Genomic DNA, 23,309 nt, shown 5'->3' with positions numbered 1-23,309 from the left:
CTAATGAACATATTTTAGCGCATGTATTTTTGTGATAAATAAAATTAATATTTTTTATCATTGATGCATTTTTTGGAGACAAAATAGGGAAAAGCCTTCACTACTTGACATCCTGTAGAGAAAAAAAAAAAAAAAACATGCAACGATATGATGATAACTGTGTACAATACAGTGTGATGCAGTGAAGCAATACCAGTGGAACACAAGTCAAAACTCTTTTCTTAGGTTTTAGATAGAGAGTGTGTGTGTGTGTGTCCGGGGGGGGGGGGGGGGGTGTATTGCTGTCTGTGCCCCTATAAGGGAAATTTATTTTCTCTACACACAGACAGAACAAGTTGTAAGAATTGTCCCCAAAAATAAGAAAAATAGAATTTCAAACCAACATTTATCACTATAACAGGTGTTCCTAATTCCTTCTATATCTGTTACAGCTACTAACTTTTAGATATGTCCTCATTAACAGGAAGTAACAGTGAATTTCCAACTGTGACACAAGTACAAAAAATACCTAGTTGAGGATATAACTCTTCCCTTTAATACAAAAAAAAATGTTTTGGCTGAATTTACATTTTAGAGCTAAACTCCAGGAAAAAATAGAAACACCAATTAATGCAGTGACAAATTCAATTAGGGATAATAAAATGTATTTTTAAATGCAGTTTGTGTAGGAACCTAAATTAGACTCAGTATTAGTCTCCTGTATTCTCTACACCAGGGGTCTCAAACTGGTGGCCCTCCAGCTGTTGCGATCGGGAGCCCCTCCCACCGACCTCGGCATTACAGCCCACTTAAAGGGCTATCTCCCTACATCAGCAAGGGGTTAAAAGACACATAGATTGTTATCTCATTTTTAAGTTCAGAAAAAAGTACCATCTATATTCATGACAATTAGATGTCTGGAAGTAATATGACTGGCAGAGTTTGATGATTTAGGCAAACCAGTCATGAATTCTTACCACATTTTAGGGTACAGATTTAGTTTGTTTTTTTACTTCAGGCCTGGCATTCTTATTCCCCTTTCAACACTTTTTATTATTGTGATCTAATACAACCATGTGCATATCATATCAGGACTCATGACATCTGATATGAACATGATAGTTTCAGGTCTGACACATACAATATTGTGAAGCAAGGATAGGAGTCATGGCCAGATAATGCACTTTGAAATTCAAGTTAAAAATAAAAGCTGTTGGTATTTAAGTTAAACAATCCGCCCTCACTTAAATTCCCACCACTGCGCCTAGAACAGAAAGTCCTACCTGAAATGGAGCTGCCACTTAAAGTATTATAAACTGTGGGTGGTGTTCTTATCCTTAAATTTGATTCATCTCAGCAACCCCTACATCACTACAGGAAACATTAGGGACAGAGGGGCTAGTGAATGTAACAGGGTGTGTCACATGCATCTGACACTCCAGGAAATGTCAGATGTGAAAATTCAGCCAGAAGCTGTAGCTCTTCAATAGAATCAAGATTAGAGGAATAGGTCCAATATCACACGATGTGGGAAGCCTCCAAGCTGCTCTGTTGTGGCATTGTCTGTCCTTAACTAAAGAGGGTGTATACTCTTCTAACTTTGACTAGGGATGAGCCAAACTGCCCTGGGTTTGGTTAGAGCAGGGTTTGGTAAACTTCAAAGAAGTTCAGATGCTGAATCTGAAACCACATAATCTATCAAAATAAAAATGCCTATTTTCTGGGCTAATAGGCAAGGGGGTTTAAAATAAATAGCATGGGAGGTGAGCACTAACCTAGGGAACATGTGCCAATACCAAAAAACAAAAAATCTTTTAAATTTATTCACCCAGGACCAGTGATTTTTTAACAGCACGCAGAGCCCTTTAAGGTTACAAACAGTCTAACAGCCAAAGTTCATTCTTCGGGCCAAATGTTCAGCTCATCCCTAACACTGAGGAAGCAGACTTGTTCTGGGAAATGCGTCAAGAAAATTACCATCCTCCTATCTTTTGAGCATTAGAATATTCTGGAGGGAAGAAGTTTTGCTCTCCTCAGAATACAATAGCTGGGTAGAGTGATTGAGGGTAGTGCTATATGGGTGCAGATCTAAATACTGTACAGTATAGTGAGAGTACGGTTCTTTTTTTATTATTAAAAGATTGCATAAAATATATGTGGTATTTGTGAAAGCAAAATGGGATTCCTGCTTACACCTATCTAGCCTTAATCCTTTTGTTGGGAGCACTGTCAGTGCTGTGTTTGAATTGTTAGCACATGTTTAAAAAATAATTTTAGACCTGAAGTTTAAGTCAAACCCCCAAAACAATAAATATTTTCTAAGAGTAAGCACCCTAGAGAATGCCATCCAATATTAGCATACTGGTTTATGGAACGCAAAATTTTAGTAAAAAGTGCATTCAAGTTAATTCTAGGGCACTCCCCGGAACATGTATTTACATGTCTACATGCATGTATGTGTGTGTGTGTGTGGGGGGGGGGACTATAATTGCACCCGCTCTTGGAATGGCGACAAACTTTGACACTTAAAAATCTCCATAGGCGACGTTTAAACATTTCTACAGGTTACCAGTATTGAGCTACATAGGAGATATTTTGCTATAATTATTGCTTCACTCTAACGATCACGACGATACCTCATATATGTGGTTTGAACACCGTTTACATATGTGGGCATGACTTATGTATGCATTTGCTTTTGCATGCAAGCACAGAGGGACGGGGTGCTTTTAAAAAAAAAAAAAATTGTTATTTATTTTACTTTTTACTTTTTATCTTTACATTGTCCCTTTAAAAAAAAAATTAGATCGCTTTTATTCCTATTACAAGAAATGGAAACATCCTTTGTAATAGAAAAAAGCATGACAGGACTTCCTTAATGTGAGATCTGAGGTCAAAAAGACCTCAGATCTCACATTTACACTTAAAAGTAATAAAAAAAATTGCCCCTTTAAGGTCATTGGGTGGAAGTGACGTTTGACGTCGCTCCTGTCATCCAATGGCATAGAGTCAAGTGGGGGCCAGCAATCCCTCATTCGACTTCCTGCCTATCAGGGGAAAGGATTGGATCGTCTCCACCACTACCAACGGATCGGGTAAATGGAGGAGACGACCGAGACACTGCGAGAGGGAGGTGGGCACCTCTCCCCGCAACCAATAAAAGTGATCATGTGGCGAATCCACTACTGAGATCACTTTTATCTTAAGGCGGACCGCTCGCCATTGAAGAAGATATTGAGGTTATGGAAGTTATCTGCTGCCATAACAACGGTATTTAACATCAAATTAGCAACGTAAATACACAGTGGGCAGTCTGAAAATGATTAATTATGTATAATTGCACAAGTTACTGTCTATATTTCTGTATATTTAAATGTTTAATTTTTTTGTGATACATCACTATATGGTGGGAAACAACATGGATTAGTGTGGGAGAATCATTATATTAACTATAGCACCACATCCTTTGGTATTTTAGAGAAGCAGATGCAGAAATTCACAGGACTTTTCAGGTGCTATATCAAAAGTAACAAAACTTCAATAAAACTTCAGTATTTATTGGAAAATAATCTAAAATAATGTATCCATATAAAAACATATACAGTCACAACCCATTTCAAATAGTCCTTGAATTCAAAGCGGTATTGAGATTGTAAATCCCGACATGTTTCGCCCTTTGGGCTTCTTCAGGGAATGTATTTCCGCTAAGGGGTCATGGCACCCACAGGTACTTATATAAAGCTTGAATATATGATTTGAACTAATGAAGAGTTGTTCCCAGTGGTGTCAGCCCAGGAGAGACTGTATGTGACCATATGAGGCATAAAAGGACCAAAACAATCTACTATAACTAATGACCACACGGGAGCATAGATTCCTCAGAGAAGGGTATACTGTCAGCATGCAGAGTCTGCAGAGCATTCCTGCCCATGTGGCTCCAGCAAGGGGAACATTTATTGATTAGTTCAAATCATACAGTATATTCAAGCCGGACGAAACATGTCAGGGTTTACCATCTCAATACCACTTTGAATTTAAGGACCATTTGAAATGAGTATTTCAAATGGCAATTTTTGTATGTATACATTATTTTTACTTATTTACCAATAAATATAGAAGTTTTGTTACTTTTGATATCACACCTGAAAACTCCTGTGAATTTCTTCTTCTCCTTCACCAATTTCCTTATTTTCGCACATCTGCGCTGATCATGTCATGGGTGATCATGAGATTTGAACATAGAAAATTTGACTGAATAAGTATACGATTAGTTTATCTTTAGTGTACACACTGTGAGTGTGGGGGATGGGGTACAATATTTAGTATTATAGTCAGTGTGGCACTTGGTTCAGATTATTTATTATGATATATTTATTTTAAAGATGAGGTTGCGTTGAAAACATGCACATTAGCCATACTACTGTTTTTATATATTCATGCATTTATATACTAGAACTCATAGTCTTGTTTATGAATTTATTACTGTTAATATATAGGGCGGCACAGTGGTGTAGTGGGTAGCACTCTCGCCTAGCAGTAAGAAGGGTCACTGGTTCGAATCCCACACTACGTGCCTGGAGTTTGCATGTTCTCCCTGTGCCTGCGTGGGTTTCCTCCGGGTACTCCGGTTTCCTCCCACACTCCAAAGACATGCTGGTAGGTTAATTGGATCCTGTCTAAATTGTCCCTAGTATGTATGAATGTGAGTTAGGGACCTTAGATTGTAAGCTCCTTGAGGGTAGGGACTGATGTGAATGTACAATGTATATGTAAAGCGCTGCGTAAATTGACGGCGCTATATAAGTACCTGAAATAAATAAATAAATAATATTTCTAGGCCTGAATAGCCTATGACAGCCGTTTGTACTGCACAACTAAATAACTTTAAATACAGTTTCTGTTGATAAATACCAGCAGTACTGAATAGTTAGTGTTTGTTAGTCACACAGTTAGGCAAAGGGGCATAAATTAAAAAGAAAATTAATTGTATTGCTTGCCACTGAATGAGTAATAAACAACTTAATTTTGTATTTGTGCTAGAAGTGATAGCATGTAAATACCATCTGTTTTTTAAGTCATTCTGTGCTTTCCATTGCCATTTATAATAAAATGTACAATTTGTTTATTTTTACAGATATCTATCTTAATTTCCTGTTACATGTTTTAAACACTCATAATTCTCAGCTGTACCTACTGTAGACAAACAACTACACTTTTTAGTCCATTTCATGCTGAATTGGTTATAGCTTCATCACAATAAAATATCACCACACAATTGTTTTTTATGTGCCCTATCAACTCCATACATAGTCATTGATGTGCAGAAAACACAACTCAATCAACATAGTGTGAACAAAGATTTAGATGGATCATTTATGGCTTTCAAATATGAAATCTGGGAGGAATAATAAGAATATAACCAATTGAATGCTGAACTACAGCAGAGAACCAAAATACATACTAGAACTTCATATGTGACCTGTCATTTATCAAAAGATTTGTAGTTCTTCCCTTATGTGCCAAAAACAGTGCTGCGCTGCTTAATATCTAATAACATGACTGAAAACATGCATAATCCAGGAACAATATACAGTGTGAAATAGAATATAAATACAAATTAATTATTGCACTATTAAAAGTGTACAAGTACAATAATAATAATCCAATCCATTAAATGTGAAAAATCTTATAACAAAAGTTCATGTGAATAATATTTAAGAAATGTCAAAGCACAGAGGAGGCATTTGGCAGGGTCAGCTCTCGTTCTGGGACGACGTCATATGATGTGTTCCAGAGCGGCCGCTCTCACGCCTGCGTAAGCGCTCAGCGTGGCGATCGTGGCCAGGTTGTGTTGCTAGGACATGACGCGACCCCGATCTCTGTAAAGAGCCGCGTTCGCGGCTCTTTAACCATGTGATCGGCTGTGTCCAATCACAGCCGGTCACTTGTAAACAAGGAAGTGCCCATAATCGGCTCTCCTCGCCTCACACTGACAGAGTGTGAGGCAAGGAGAGCCAATCAGCGGCATCTCCTCACAGGTGACAGCTAGGAATGTAATCAGGGCACTGATCATCAGTGCCCTGATTACAATATTGCAATATAGTGTCACAAATTAGTGCCCACCATTGCCCGCCAATGCCAGCTTCCAGTGCCCACCAGTGGCAGCAGTGCCTCCTATCAGTGCCCAGTGCCACCTAACAGTGCCATATATCAGTGCCACCTAGCAGTGCCCATAAGTTCGGCATATTAGTGCCTCCTCATCAGTGCCACCTAATCAGTGCTCATAAGTGCCGCCTCATCAGTGCCCATAAGTGCCACCTCATCAATGCTCACCAGTTCAGCCTATCAGTGCCCATCAGTGCTGCCTCATCAGCGCACATCAGTGAAGGCAAAAAATTACATAGTTACAAAATTTACCTACAGAAAAAAAATAAAAAACATTTTTTTTCTAAATTTTTGGTCTTTTTTTGTAAAAAATAAAAAACCCAGCAATGATTAAATACCACCAGATTTTTGTGAAGAAAATGATTAAAAAAGTGTTTGGGTACAGTATAGCATGACCGCACAATTGTCATTCAAAGTGCGACAGTGCTGAAAGCTAAAAAATGGGCAGGAAGGGGGTGTAAGTGCCAGTAGGCAAGAGTTTAATAAAGGATTTGTCAAAAACTGTCTTTTGTGCTTATTACTTTTTGGGTGAATGGTTAGGGGTACTATGTACTCAATATCTATTTACATGGAGGGGGGGCAGGATCTGGGGTCCCCTTGTTAGATTCCCTTCCAGATTCTGATAAGCCTCCCGGTGGCAGACCCTGACAACCATAGCTCAGGATGGTTGGAAAGAAAACCTTGTCCCCATCAACATGATGACAAGGTGCTTTGGGGTGGGGAGGGCAGAGACCCCCTACCCCAAAGCACCCACCTCCCCATGTTGAGGGCACGTGGCCTGGTATGGTTCAAGAGGGGGGGTGCTCGCTCACCCCCCTTTTCCTGACCTGCCAGGCTGCATGCCTGGATAAGGGTCTGCTATGGATTTTGGGAGAGACCCCACACCGTTTTTTTTTTTAAATTTTGGTGTGGGGTTCCTCTCCAAATCCATACCAGTCCCGAAGGGTCTGGTATGGATGGGGGGACCCCACGCCATTTTTTTTTTTTCAATAGCCGGCAATTGTAACTCCAAGTCATTTTAACCACTTCGGCCCCGGAAGGATTTGCCCCCTAATGACCAGGCCATTTTTTGCGATATGACACTGCGTCACTTTAACTGACAATTGCGATGTCGTGCGATGCTGTACCCAAATAAAATTGACGTCCTTTTTTTTCCCCACAAATAGAGCTTTCTTTTGGTCACCTCTGCTGTTTTTATGTTTTGCGCTATAAACAAAAAAAGAGCGTCAATTTTGAAAAAAAAAAAACAAATATTTTTTACTTTTTGCTATAATAAATATCCACAAAAAAACAATTTATTCATTATGAATAAATATGTATTCATGTATTCAATATGTATTCTTCTACATATTTTTGGTAAAAAAAAAAAAAAAATCACAATAAGCGTATATTGATTGGTTTTCACAAAATCTATAGTGTCTACAAAATAGGGGTTAGATTTATGGCATTTTTATTATTATTACTTTTTTTTACTAGTAATGGCGGCAATCTGTGATTTTTATCGGGACTGCGACATTGCGGCTGACAGATCGGACACTTTTGACACATTTTTGGGACCATCGACATACATTGATCAGATATAAAAATAGCCAATGATTATTGTATTACTGGATTACAGTATAAATGTCACTGGCAGGGAAGGGGGTTAACACTAGAGGGCGATCAAGGGGTTAAGTGTGTCCTAGGGGGGTGTTTCTAACTGTGGGGGCAATGTAGTTACTGGGAGTAGACATTGCTGTTTCTATTCACTAGAAACAGCAGATCTCTCTCCACTCCCTGACAGAATGGGGGTTCTGTCTACTTACATTGACAGATCCCCCATTCTCTCTCTCAGGAACGATCGTGGGTCACTGGGCACATTGTGGTCGCCAGGCACGTGCATCAGCTCCTACGTCACGTGACACGCGCGCGCCTGCTAAGGCTATTTAAAGGACCGACGTACAGCTAAGTCGACTTGCCCAACCTACTGAAGTATAATGACGGCGGCAGGTCAGCTAGTGGTTAAATGGGATTTCACTAGTTTTTTTTTTCTTTAGAAATGTAATTTTTGCTGCAGCATATTTTATGCACGCTACAGATGCGTCACTGGGACCCTCCCAGGCACTATATTTAAGGGAATTTTTCATTTTTATTGTTGCACTTTAAGCATAATTAAATGTTTTTTAAATTATTTTCTTTTTTTATTGATACAGTTCCCAGACCCCTTATACCCCTTTTCCGGGCCCATCCTCCCGTCAGCAGACAATGGGTTAACATCTCCTCTGGAGCACCACATTACCACCTGTATAGCTGAATAAAAGGCAGCTCCCCCCCAGTTCTGATTTTTTGGTCTGCTCCAGGCCACCTGTTGATTGCAGTTGGTAAGTAAGTTGTTTGCTGAATCCCCCCCGTGCCGAACTTACCCCTCCATGTTCAGCCTCTCATGGAGTTGGGAAGACCCTGAATGCTGAAGGTAAATCTTTTTTTTGGGTGCCTTTTTGTGCCAAGGCTATGGACAAAATGATGCTTAAACAGCATTGATATTGTACAGGTGTGGTATTATAAGAGCTCTGCAATGTTATCATTGTCTCTCCCTTTCGGTTTTATTTTTCCTGTCTTTATATGCAACACACTGCACTCTGTCCTGGCTTTATTATCAGTCTGAGAGCGCCTATGAATGGTGTCACAGGGTGCAGGGACACAGGTAAAGGACTTACCTCAGATTCGGACTCTCCTGTCTGTCTCTGGATGTCTGTCCTGGCTCCCTTGCTGTGCTGTGTACTCCTGTGGGCTTGACTTTTTTTTTTTTTTTTGTCTCAGACTTTAGGACCCCATACACGCTATGCAACTTTTGTTGACTGGTTTCCTTAGATTTAGCAGAGCCATGTAGTGCAAGGGCTTGCCTGATTGCATATAAATCGAGATTCTTAGGTTTGGCCTCTTGTTATGTGGTTTTGGTGAATCTGAGGGAAGAAATCCAGAGAAGATTGTATAGTGTGTGTCCAGCTTAACGGTGTCTGATGTCTTCCTTTGGAAATCCTGCCTGAAGCTCACCTGATGCTTCTAAGGTGAGTGGATGAAGGCAGATGACTCTTAAAGAGACAGGGTACCATGTTTTTTGGTGAGAGGTAATATGCTTTTCTCCATGTATTTTGTGCAAATATGAGCTTTCCACACCTGTTAGTGGCACAGAAGATTATCAAAGGTAGGAGGGGGTGACGTGGGACATGGTTCTTAAAAGAGTGCTCAAGGAGATTAGGCAAATGTAGGGGTTTTGCATTATTTTAGAATCAGAAACCCTGAACGCAAAATGCTCCAAAAGAACATAAAACCTGCCAACAATCATCTTGTCCTGACCAGGACAATGATACCTAACAGGTTGTCGCTTTCATTAAAGTGGATGTAAACCCTCCATACACCCAGTGTATGGTGTAAGTGAATTGCCTCAAATGATACAGAGATGAACCAAATCTCCCTACATACGTTTCTACATGTATATCTGCTGTCTTCACCACATTTATATACTGTTTAGAAAGTTCAGATCGTGTTAGGAAATGTTCTCTTCCTGTTTAACACAGAGTGTGGTGTTTGGGCATACGGCCAAGATAGCGTAAATTGCTGATTGGAGGAAAGGCACACACTCCCTCTCATCATGTTTTGTACAGGGCCAGCTCCCTGCTAATCTATTTATAGCAGCCTCCCCTGACAGAAATGTCAGGCTGTTTTTTTTTCTGATGTGTCCAGGAATTTGTCAGGAGTTATCAGGCTGATAACAGAAGAATGGGTCAGGAGAGGGCTACAGGACACTGAAGATATATGTGCCCAGCTCAAATTTCATGTATTAGGCTATGTTTCCACTATTGCATCCCCAAAGTCGCGCTATATTGTCGCAATTTTTTTGCCGCAACTTGAAACAATGCCTGTGTATTCTTGAGGTTTATGGACCTCAAGTTGCATCAAAGTGGGACCAAAGTAGTGCAGGGACTACTTTGAGGTCACTGTGTCTTGAAGTAGCACAGATATGAACGGTACTCATTGGAAATCATTGGGTACGACTTGTTATGCAACGTTTTAGTCCCAAATAGCATGAAAAGTCGCACTAGTAGAAACATAGCCTTAGGTTCACATCCACTTAAGTATGTGGCCTATACGCTCTGAAGCAGTTGTTTCCACTTACCCTGTGAAGGGACAGGATCCAGGAAACTGGCACAAATGCATTTATGTCAGCATGATAGAGAATGCCTCACCTAGCTCACGATGCATTTTGGGCCTGCATGCAGTCTGCAGAGGCAGAGAAATGAAATTGCACAGGTTGCCTCACAAGGATGTGGTTGTGCAAAATTCTAAGCCCTATTAAGGCAGCTATTGCGGAAAGGATGCTACAGATATCCACACCACATGCAACACCCATAATGATAGAGCATAAAGTGCTCATTGAAGAAGGATGACAGATACCTTGTTAGAAGACCTATTTACAGTAACAGGTTCTCTAAACTTTATCCATATATGATGGCTGCTGTATGTATGTGCACTGCACTTCCAGGGGTGGATGCTGCCCTCTAGTGTCTGGTGCAGCAAGTGTCTTTGCCTTTTTATAACTTGGTTGCCTTCAGAGATCCTATGGATGAGAAAGTGGACTTGTTCACACCAAATGCAGTCCAGAGCATCTTTATTCTGCATCAAGAATGCATGGACAGTGTTTAACTTTGATTCCAGGTTACATAGTTCACACCAGTACAGCGCATTCTAGTACAGTCAACAAAAGTAGAATGTTGCATTGTTTTGGTATGGAACACATCTAGAAGCGGCAAAACGCATTGAGAATGCATCAAAACACTCATGCAGAAACGCATCTGGAATTGTGGTGATCTGGCCATCAGGCTTGCACAGAATCTATACAGTGACAGATTTTGCCTGCCAACCAGCAATACGTTAACTTTGATATATATTAACTTTAGATATGGCATTACATTCAACACTGGAAGCTACAAGATTTGGCATAGTTTCTGGAAATATTGGAACCTGGCACACCCAGTCGCTGCTATGAGAGCATTGTGGTCACACCACTGGAGGGCAGGTAGAACGTCTACACCAGGGGTCTCAAACTGGTGGCCCTCTAGCTGTTGCGAAACTACAAGTCCCATGAGGCATTGCAAGGCTGACAGTTACAAGCATGACTCCCACAGGCAGAGGCATGATGGGACTTGTAGTTTTGCAACAGCTGGAGGGCCACCAGTTTGAGACCCCGGGTCTACACAAGCCTTTAACATTTCCTATAATGGGGGATTATTGTTTGGCCAAATACTGAAAAATGCAATTAAGCTAATGACAGGAAGGAAAAAAGTCTGGCCACAGACTAGTAAGAGGAACGCGCCATCCTTCAAGCCTACCTAACTTCAGCGGGTGCAGGAGGCCAAATCTTATAGGACAGGCTATAGTTTAATAGATCACAGTGGAGGTGTCTTAAAATTACTTTTAACATGAAATCAAGTCCAGAGCAAGCTACTAAGATGGCTGGAAGGTCTTTTTGAAGGTGCGTCCAACCAGTCTCTTCCAGTTGGCCAGGGAGCCTGAATGAATTTGATGATTGTAGCCTCCTTCCGGAGGGTTTGGATGACAGTCAAAGACAAGTGGGTCCAGAAGACAGGTGGACGTACAATGGAAAATTCCAAAGCTGACCACTGAATCCATTTAATCTATCTCAGAAGAGAAGATGTCGACAAGATTTTTATACTGCTACAAGGCCATCATGTCAGTAATGCCGAAGACATGGAATCATCTGGGGGCCTTTCTCCACAGTTTTTCTAGTACCTAAGGCAGGAGCCTTCTGGCCTGTTTTAGTTTGAAGGAATCAAATGTGTTCATATACGCCAATCTGTTCAAGATGATTCATGCAGACAGCCACAGGGACAGTTCAGCTGGAGGACCAGTTGGTATCAATCGACCGGCCGACTCATATTTCCATATACTGATCAATGCCGAGCGCCAGAGGCATGTGAGATTTTCAGTGGCCAGATGTCACTTCCAGTTCAGGTGCTTTTACAGAATTGGCACAGTCCCAGGAATCTTTTTGGAAGATCTTGTTGGCAGTGGTGGTACCTTGGGCCAGGTGGCACATGAGGGTGTTTTAATTTTGCCTTCTTTAGCCTATGAGCTGGGCTATCTATGGATCAGAAAATCCTTGTGCCTATACAAATTCAACAAGAACTGGAATTTTGGACATTGCCACTGTGCTTTTTTTTTTTTCTCTTTTTTGGAGGCATGCCTCTGAGCCCAGGAGATAGGATGATTCTGAAGCCAGTCTAAGTCTCAGGGGCTGGGGAGTCCAAGATCTGAAGAAACAAGTGCAAGTCCACTGGATAGCGGTGAAGCACAGACTCCCCAAGTATCTTGAATTGAAGGAAGCTTTTTCTAGCATTGCAAGCCTTTCAGGATCTTTGAGGGGGCCCTAGTAAGGTGAACAACAAGACAGTAGTAACCTACATTGCCTGACAAGAGAACACCAAGTCTTTTCTTGTTCTTGTCTTGCAAAGAAACCTTTTGTGGGCAGAAAACCACTTAGTCAGTTAAATTGATCTTCTTGTCAGGGAACAAGATCAATTATTGGTTCGGTTATGTCAATTTTGGCCCTATGGGGCATTCCAGCAGTAGTTCTCGGGGAGACTTCACTGAACATGCAGCTTCTGATAGTTGCAACAGGATACCAATGCAAACACTCCATTATACAAGGTGCAGGGTGCCATGGAATTTTGTTCAATTTTTGTCTCTGATCAAGTGAATTCTTCTATGGCAAGGTCAGTAACAGCACTCCAATCCAATTGGACTACTTTTAATAGCCTGGCTATGGAATAGGCTACACTAGAGGTGCAGGGATTCTCATCTAATGCTGTTCAGATCCTGGTGACCAGAAGATCATCCATGAACATACTACATAGGAGGGGATATGAAAGAAGTGTGTTTTGTTTGCTCAGCAAAGCTTTCTCTCATGTATTCATCGCCTCTAGCCAATATCCTTGACATTTTTCAGTCAGCGCTAGAGGTTGGTCTGGCATATAACGCCATTTAAGGGATCTCTACTTAATTTTTTTCACAGGCTACAGATGGGTGTAAAGCCAGTGACCAGATGCTTCTTCCAGATAACAATCTATATGACCTTGAGGGAAATCCTTGTTCCCTCTGTGGAACTTAGGCTTGGATCTGAGAGCACCCTTTGCTCCAACAGGTTTCATTTCCATTGGAGTACTGCATGGTAAAACTAGCTGTCCTGACAACAACTACGTCAGACAGAAGGATGTTGAGGATTGAAACACTTTCCAGCAAGAGCGCTTTGGTATCTTTTTTTTACCAGAAATAGGGATACCACATCTATCCCCAAAGTTCAATTTTAAAGTGGTCCATTTTTCAGGAAAACTGGGAAGTAGGGAAACTTGGTCAAACGAGCAAAGTGTGGAAAAAAAAAAAATTAATTTAGCCATCAGGCCCTTAAAGTCATCCACTCTTGGGTTGCCAGGATGATTAAACTGGCATGCAGGAAGTACGCTTTTCTGCTCTGAAATAATTGAAAGCCTATTGACTAGAGGGGTGGCAGCCTTTGAGGCAATTATGCCAGGATTGCTTGGAGAATATAGGTAAGGGCTAGCTTGAAGGTCGGTTGCGGCCTTCATTCAACCTTACAAACTAAATATGTGACCAGCATGTTTGGGACCAGAGAGATCAATTCCATCTGGTTTTAGCATATTTTCTTTGGATGTTAGTGTCTCTCTTAATTGTTCTCTCCCACCCTAATATTTAAGCTTTGGTATATCCCATTGTGTGCTGATGGGAGGATGGGCCAGGAAAACAGAAAATTGTTATCAAATACTTACCGTAATTCTCCTTTCCTGGCTCATCCACACGTCAGCACAGGACTCCCTCCCTAGTGGCCTGTCGCAGGCTAAGTTATCGAACTGTCTTAGTTGGGGAGGAGCTGCCTTTTATTCTGCTATACAGGTGGTAATGTGGGGCTCCAGAGGAGATGTTAACCCATTGTGTGGATGGGCCAGGAAAGGAAAACTACGGTAAGTATTTGATAACAATTTTCCGTTTTATGGCCAATTATGGCCAATAAACCTTCAAAATGGGCACTTTTCCTGTTCAGCTCCCATAGACTTCAGCGGGGTTCACCATTCTGGTTAGAACATTACCCCTGTTTGGGAGTACTTCTGCAAACCGAACAGGGGGGTGCCCATCCCCAATCCTCGGACCCAGAAGTCAGAAACATCTCAGAATATCTCAGAATACTAGCAGACTCCTTTCAAGAACAAAACCATCAATACAAACATTGACACAGCACAACAAGAAAATCTCTTCTAATACTTCTGCAATTCTGCTAAAACTTTGTGTATTAGTAGTGCTTGGACCTTGAAGGGGCCAAACCCCAAAAGCTTGTCCTGAAAATTTGGATGTTATTGCAAATAAAAAAAAAAGGTATCAGGGACAGAACTCAACTATTATTCCTCCTTTCTACTTTTTGTGATCCAAAGACCTCTGCCAGACAGAATAGTTAGGCTAAATACTTCTTTTTTCTATGCAAGTAAACAGTAGGAATTTGTTTACCAGCCCACTCAGGATGCGATTAGACAATGAAGAAGCAGAAGCACTTTAATAAGGTCTTCCCTTTGCTTCTCCTTCATGCAGGCAATTCTTTAGCCTTGATTTACTCCTTCTGTTAACCCTCTATTTCACAGAGAATAATACAGGGTTGATTCAATTATTTTTTCGAGTGCTTTTATTCAGCCATCAAATTAGCCAACCCTTGTCTCTGCCTCAAAGCACTATCCCATGGTTCCACAACCCCGTACCATCCCTTTTGGCGATAACAGAACCAAGTATAATTTTGTGGTGCTGAGTAATTTGTATGGAATGTGTTCATGATAACAACAAAATGAGTACAGTAGATCCCCTGCAGCCAGAAACAAAAGATCTCCCCAGGAACAATAGATCTACTCCATCAACAATAGAGCCCTCTGAGCAGCAATCAACCTCCTAGCAACAATAGATCGACCGCCAACAACAATAGATCCCCAGCAGCCAGCGTCAAAAGACCCTCCAGCAAACCCCATCAACCTTTGCCATTCCATACATTCAGTTCCACCGAGTTCCTGCTGAAAATAAGCCCTGCTTTTAATAGTTCATGTTGAAACATTATTACGTTTTTTATTAAATGATTACTGGCATTGAGAAGTTGTTTATTATATTTGTTCAGCTTTGATTATACAGGCAATTAAATCATGTATCCTTTTTAATACCAAATGCAATTTAACCCTATAATATATTTTCTAAAGGATTAAAATACCCATTTCTTAAAGTATGGATCGTTAGTTAAATTTTTCCACTCTGACCCTTTGTGGGCAAAGATAATTGAATCTGCTATTTATCAAAGTGGCTTTGTTTTTTACAGATTTCATTAATAAGAAGGCTAGTCCATAAGTGGGCTTTTTGTTTTTGTCCATTCTCATAAAATCCGCTGTGCCTGAAACTAATTTTTTCCATAACTCCAAAACAAAGCGCTACACACAAGTGGAACGGAAATCGTGTGTTGTAATCTCATCTGATGAACATTTTAAATAAAAGAAACAAAGAACATTCTTTCATAACCTCTTTATGAGGGAATGATAAACTGACATGGTCCACAGCACAGTTATATTGAATGCAACTTAGCCTTTGCAGTGCCGCCAAAAATATACCTTGTGTACTGTGGCTGCAGCTTTCTTTTTACCAATATGATTCAGAAACTGTAATACCCAACTGTTTGTTTAACTTGATATTTTCACTAAGCTATTTGTATTACTAAATAGTTTTAAAACTGTACTGAGTGAAATAGATCACAATACCCAAATTAAAGCATTTAGAATATATTTTGCTGACAAATTTACAGGGAATACTTTATCAAAAAAAAAAAAAGAAATCAGCATTCATTCCATTGAAGCTTGAGTTTGATCTGCTTAGATTATGCCTTAGCTGCTTCTTCCTTGCTGTCCACATCAGCATATAAATGGAAACTTTAAATAAAACTCTCCTATACATTACATATCTTATTTCAGACCCAGTGAGGATGACACTGGGTCTAAAATAAGGTGTGTAATACAATGGAAAGGTTTAATTTAAAGTTGTTGTTGCTCTATTCAATGATGAAAGATCATGTCTGGTGGGAAAGGCCATCAGGGTGCTGTGCTTCGTAAAAAAAAAATCACTGCAATCTGCTTCAGTACTGATAAATACAAAAAAATGATTATATGTTTTGATTAAAGTACAATATTAAGTGTTTATATGCTAAGGTTATTCAATTTATATGCAGGATTTATATTATTTAGATCTGCTAGATCTTACTGTGTGTAATTTTTTTACAATATACAACAGAAATTAGGTAGGACTAACATACAAAGGAGGATGGACCCAACAACATAGCATGCTATGAGGACAACCAGATCAAGATTTGTCAAGGTCTGCAACTATCGACTCCTAGTTACAGAATTCTTGTAGAAGTAAATTGGAAATCTGTTCTTTATAAAGGTGATAATACAACAGTATTCTTAACAGCAGGTATAAAAAAATGTGTTTGCAGTGAAAAAAGAAAAATATCATGATGTTACAAACCTCCATTCTCTTAATGCCTCCAACACCCCGACCACCATAATAACTAGCATCAACTGTGGGCCATTTCTTGTTCGGTGTAGGTGATTCTGGTTCCTATGTACGTAAAAACACAGGCAGTTGATTTTCGCACTGTATTCAAAATCTTCATCAGGGTATCCTACACAATTTGCATTATTTTAAAAATAATTACTTTGTTTATGTATTTAATTTAAATAGCACAAAACACATGTTCTATTTTAGTTTTTGCTTATGAGCTTATTTTATTTTGTGTGGTAGACACCAGGGGTATCAAACTTCTGTCTGGTATTTTCTTTACCCATAGCCCATTCCCCCAATTCCTATGAGCTCATGCCTCACAAGCAAAGACATACGGATAAGAAGAGATTTCATTCTAAATTTGAATCTAGTGGTGCCTAACACAGCTAATGTATCACTCTAAACAGGTTTACTAGTAACTCATGCCATGCAGAACACAAGAAAACAATTTGATCAGACCCAATACATAGCTCCCAACTCTCTCTGATTCCGATGGGCTGTCCCCGATTTTTGAGGGGCAATGTCCCTCTGTCCCTCCTTCCTCCTCATTTGTCCTTCATTTTGGTCCGATCTTTATAGTTGTATATAAAATACACTTTTTATTTTTCAAATAGTGTTTCCCAGTGCTAAACCTTTCATCCTATTTCTAAATTGCTGCATTTGTATATTTCAAAAGCCAGTATGAAGAAATAGTAGAGGTAAAAAAAGCATGTGTGAGCTTAACTGATCTTTTTATTTTTTATATAATTCTTCTTTAACCACTTCAGCCCTGGAAGGTTTCACCCCCTTCATGATAAGGCCATTCTTTGCGATACAGCACTGCATTGCTTTAACTGACAATTACACGGTCATGCGATGTTATACCGAAAAAAAAATTATGTCCTTTTTTTTCCCCACAAATATAGCTTTTTTTTGTGGTATTTGATCACATCTGCGGTTTTTATTTTTTGTGCTATAAACAAAAAAAGACCGACAACTTTAAAAAAAAAAACAATATTTTTTACTTTCTGCTATAAAACATATTCAGTAAAAAAATGTATAAAATCAAATTTCTTCATCAATGTAGGCCAATATGTATTCTGCTACATGTTTTTGGTAAAACGTTATCGCATCTACAAACAATGGGATATTTTTATGGCATTTTTATTTTTACTAGTAATGGCTTGATCAACGATTTTTAGCTAGACTGCAACATTGCAGCGGACAAATCAGACACTAAGTGACACTTTTTGGGGACCAGTGACACTAATACAGCGATCAAAAAAAAATGCACTGTTACTGTACTAATGACACTGGCAGGGAAGGAGTTAATATCAGGGGTGATCAAAGGGTTAATTGTGCTCCTAGGGAGTGATTTCTAACTGTGTGGGGGATGGCTTAACTTGAGAAAAACAGAGATCCGTGTTTCTGCTTAGCAGAAACACAAGATCTTAATTTTTCTCTCTGACAGAAGGGCGGTCTGCCTTGTTTACATAGGCAGACCGCCATTCTGCCTCTTCTGTCAATGATTGGCGGGTCCCGGTGGACATGGCGTCTGCCAGACCCGCTGATTGGCTCCCGCTGTGTCCAATCATAGCGGAGGAGGGTCACCGGCAGCGCACCCCAGACCTGGAAGATGAGACAACGTACAGGTACGTTGTTTTGTGCAGCCGGGCCACCCTGCCAGAGTAAATGTGTGGTGTGCAGTCTGGAAGCAGTTAAGGAGGCGTGGAAGGGTGTGTGTCTTATGCCTACACACTTTTGCTAAAAGGTATCCCTTGTTCCCATCTCCAAAAGTTGGGAAGGTATGTCAATGGGAATTGCCAGATGTTTTAGGAAATTGTGAGAGGAAATAAGGATGTAGTATTACCTATTTGTATGATGAAACCACTGGTGAATAAATGATCACCTTATGGGAGGAGTAGAAACTAGATAAAAAATGCATTTTTTTTTTCATTTTAAAATTCACAATAGAATACAATAACAGAAAATAGTACTTTTCTATATTTTATTGATAAATAATATGAAGTTTTTATGCTTCGGGCTCGGTTCTCACTGATGCAATATAATTTTCATACGATTTCCAGTGCGACTATGTAGTGTGACTTGTGTGTGTGTGTCACCGGCGCAAAACCAAAAACAAAATCTCCTAATTACTTTACTTGTAATTGCCTTAGCTGCTGCATCCAAAAAAACTTCTCATAGAGATATACTACAGGTGCTGTGTGTGTGGATGCGCTGCTTCCATCTAAATACGCTTATATCCTGTCTATAAAGTGCAAACTTATTCCATATACAACCTAAGATCATATGCAATCAATAAAGATTTTTTACATATCAAAAATTATAAAATTTATAAAAGTTCAATAATTCAATAATGTGTGTCACATAATAGCAAAGTCTCCCAGTGATGCGTTCAAATCTTCTGTCAATTGCCGTGATTGGCGTGCGCTTGTAATAATACAATGTGCTAGTGACTTAGTGCTCCACCTCCACCTGTGAGATTGGCCACTCACCGGATATTCCTTTAAAACTACACCTTTGGTTCATTCATGGGGATAACCACTCCACTCAAAGGGAACTTCTTCAACAGATATAATTGGACCATAATGTTCCTCATGAAACATGAATAAAAACGATCATCGCGCAATACCGTTAATACTGTTTATTATAAACACAAAGTAAAAACTGTGCACTCACATTTATGTGTGCCCCCCAGCCGGCACAAAGCTATTCCAACAGTTGATGATGACGCAAATTGCGAAACGCGTAGAGGCTGCTGGGAAACACATACCCACGTGATCCAATACGAACGGGATTGGTGAGGACGCGAACAGGCAAGAGGGGAGGAACGGAGGTCGCACAGCACACATAGGCGAACTAGGTGGCTATACCTACCCGTCCCTAACTGTTGGAATAGCTTTGTGCCGGCTGGGGGGCACACATAAATGTGAGTGCACAGTTTTTACTTTGTGTTTATAATAAACAGTATTAACGGTATTGCGCGATGATCGTTTTTATTCATGTTTCATGAGGAACATTATGGTCCAATTATATCTGTTGAAGAAGTTCCCTTTGAGTGGAGTGGTTATCCCCATGAATGAACCAAAGGTGTAGTTTTAAAGGAATATCCGGTGAGTGGCCAATCTCACAGGTGGAGGTGGAGCACTAAGTCACTAGCACATTGTATTATTACAAGCGCACGCCAATCACGGCAATTGACAGAAGATTTGAACGCATCACTGGGAGACTTTGCTATTATGTGACACACATTATTGAATTATTGAACTTTTATAAATTTTATAATTTTTGATATGTAAAAAATCTTTATTGATTGCATATGATCTTAGGTTGTATATGGAATAAGTTTGCACTTTATAGACAGGATATAAGCGTATTTAGATGTAGTGTGACTTGCTTGCAACTTCGATGGGATTTCAATGCAACATTACTCACAGAAGTCATGTCATCATTAGATAAGAAGCAATTCCTATGCAATTTTGATGAGTTCAGGTTTTCCTTTTTTTTTCTTTTTTTTTTTTTTTTCTTTTTTAACCCTCACCTCCCCTCCCAGGTCATCCTTGCTGCCTAAAAACTCTCCTCCAAAGCACATTCCATTCACATCTGAGCTTACGAGAACAGCTCGTGTTTTTTCCCCACATCTTTCACAAGTAAATCTGCGTTGTGCATAGGGAAGCATATTCACTTGAATGGGCTGCCCCACGTGCAACAAAAGCCCCAAAGTAGCTCAAGAGAACCTTTTTGTCGTAGAGCATTGCACATTTTTTCAGTGCACGTTTTTGGCACATTACTCACAGAAGTCATGTCAGCATTAGATAACAAGCAATTTCTATATGATTTTCATAGTATCAGGTTTTTTTTTTTGTTTTTTTTTAACCCTCACCTCCCCTTACAGGTCATCCTTGCTGCTGAAAAACTTGCCTCCCAAGCACATTCCATTCACATCTGAGCATACAGGAATCACTCGTGTTTTTTCCCATGTTTTTCACAAGTAAACCTGTGTCATGCATAGGGCAGCCCATGGGGCAAAAGCCCCAAAGTAGCTTAAGAACCTTTTCATCGTAGAGCATTTCACGTTTTTTTTTCAGTTGCGTGACAAATGTGCAGCAAAAGACACATCTACTAACCATGATTGATGTTTGATTATCAATTAGGCTGCATTCACATCTGCGCATCTCAGAACGCATGGTAATCTGCACAGAAAACATGTACTTTGCCACTTTGGAAATGCGTTTCAAAAGCGCATATCGCTTACATCGCCATAATTGATTTAGAAATATGCATTCAGAAACACGCAGATGTGAATGCAGCCTAATAGTTAATGACACCCCAATCACATTTAGTATTATTATTATTATACAGGATTTATATAGCGCCAACAGTTTACGCAGCGCTTTACAACATTAGGGCAGACAGTACAAGTACAATACAATTCAATACAGGAGGAATCAGAGGGCCCTGCTCGTTAGAGCTTACAATCTAGGAGGGAGGGTCAAGTTATACAAAAGGTTATACAAAAGTTATAGTATGTCATTATGGGGACAAAAACATGATGTGCGTTTGCAGTGTATTTTCAAAACATGTAGCAAAGTGCACATTTTCTGTACAGGTTGCCACATGTTATGAAATGCGTAGATGTAAAGGCATGGCAACGCAAGCACAATGCATGTTTGCAGCATGTTTCTAAAATACGTAGTGTAGCTCATGTTTTCTGAGCGGTTTGCTCTGCGTTCAGAAAAGTGCATGTGTGAATACAGCCTGATTATTAATACCACCTAAATTGCATTTAGAAGATGCATGTTTTGACATGCATTTGTCACACTGCAAATGCATCAAACACAGGCTGGAAAAACAAAGGATGCTCCGAAACCGAAAAGGTTCTGGAGCTACTTTGGGGCATTTGTCGCGAGTAGAGCAACCCATTCAAGTAAACATGAATAATGCGCAAAAAACTTGAGTGGAAATGCAGATTTTCTCTACACTTAGATGTTCATGTATTGTGCTTGGAAGGAGAGTTTTTAGGTACAGTACCAAGGACAACCTGGGAGGAGAGGTGATGGCTTAAAAAACCCATTGATATCATCAAAGTCGCATAGAAAGAGCTTCTTGTCTAACACTGATTCGACTTCTGTGAGTTAACATAACAGTTAATGGGGCTGAAATCGCACTGGAGTTGCACCAAAGTAGTGCAAGAACTTTTTCCAAAATTGCACTGAGTTTTGGTGATTTTTGATTGATTTGGACAGGCACCATGAGATTTAACTTGTCATGCCATTCTGTGCCACTCAAGGCACATCAGAAGTAGCACTAAAAGTCACACTAATGTGAACCAGGGATAAAGGGAATAGATAAGGACCAGAGGTACACCTTTACCATCACTGATCTAAGCAAACAAAATCTAATATATTACATTTGCAATTCAAGTTTTCCAAAAGTTAAAAAGCTAGAAGATGCAATAAATAAAAAGATTCATTAAGATTGAATAAATAGGAAGAATTGAATAAGAATAAAAACCTAATGTACCTCTTCAACTGGTGCTGGTGGTGGAGGTGGAGGAGGATCCTTAATAACCTACAAAAAGTAAATAGAAACATGAATACAAATTAAATGTTCTGAAGTCCACCATGCCTAGAAAGTTGCATTAAATCCACTCTAAACTGCATCCCAACTGACAGGTAAGTCCACTCACAGCTGATTGCAGAGGGTGAAATTCAGCAGTGTAGTTTTTGTGAAGCAATATCAAAGAGGTGTGCTATTTAGGATATTTCTCTGCTATTGTATAACAGGCCACAAGCTATATATGAAGAGTTAAATGCAGGCAATTCAGTGTTCAGCACAGTAGCTTGACTGATTTAGCCAAGATCTAAGAATTGGTTTATAATATGGTTTTATAATACATACAGATTTGCTAATTTTTATTTGTAAAGAAAAAAAAAAACATAAAAAAAGGATGCAAAAATGAGATATGCTTTGCCGTATTGCTTCCAAACTCATTAATATTTGAGCAACACAGCTGTTCAAAAGGAAGAGGCACAATGTAATAATGTACTGCAATACAGGTCAATGTAACAATCTTCACACTGTAGTAAGAATGATGATTGGTGATATTTTCAAATGCCATGCCTAGCATCCAGTAACAAAACACTGAGGTTGATTTACTAAAACCACAGAGAGTGCAAAATCTGGTGCAGCTCTGCATAAAAAAACAATCAGCTTCTAGTTTTTTTTTGTGAAAGCCTAATTGAACAAGCTGAAGTTAGAAGCTTATTGGCTATCATGCAGAGCTGCATCAGATTTTGCACTCTCTGGTTGTAGTAAATCAACCCCATTGCATTGTAACAACGAAAGAGGAGATCCTGATGCCCCCCCCAAGCACAGGCTCATTGGGGAGAGGTGCTGCATTTCTCTTAATGTGTTTGATAGTGGTAAGACCACGCCTGGTAGGACAACACATACAGCAGCTGGTCCGGCATGGGTTGAATAAATGACAGACATGTCCACCAGCCCCAGGGTTG

The 23,309-nt window shown here is 39.8% G+C and overlaps 1 protein-coding gene across 2 annotated transcripts in view; it reads right to left on the bottom strand.

The window, feature by feature from the left end:
* ANTXR2 (ANTXR cell adhesion molecule 2) overlaps positions 1-23,309 on the bottom strand; it is a 328,021-nt gene that overhangs the window by 102,351 nt on the left and 202,361 nt on the right. For both annotated transcript variants that reach the window (XM_073597974.1, XM_073597968.1), the window contains exons 14-15: positions 22,318-22,365; positions 16,759-16,851 (exon numbers count right to left, since the gene is read on the bottom strand). In XM_073597974.1, coding sequence (XP_073454075.1) covers positions 16,759-16,851; positions 22,318-22,365 — 141 coding nt within the window. The remainder of the gene's footprint in view (positions 1-16,758; positions 16,852-22,317; positions 22,366-23,309) is intronic.

The sequence above is a fragment of the Aquarana catesbeiana genome, linkage group LG01 (genome assembly GCF_042186555.1).
Source record: "Aquarana catesbeiana isolate 2022-GZ linkage group LG01, ASM4218655v1, whole genome shotgun sequence".
Lineage (NCBI taxonomy): Eukaryota > Metazoa > Chordata > Amphibia > Anura > Ranidae > Aquarana > Aquarana catesbeiana.
This window is presented reverse-complemented; position numbering and strand designations above follow the sequence as displayed.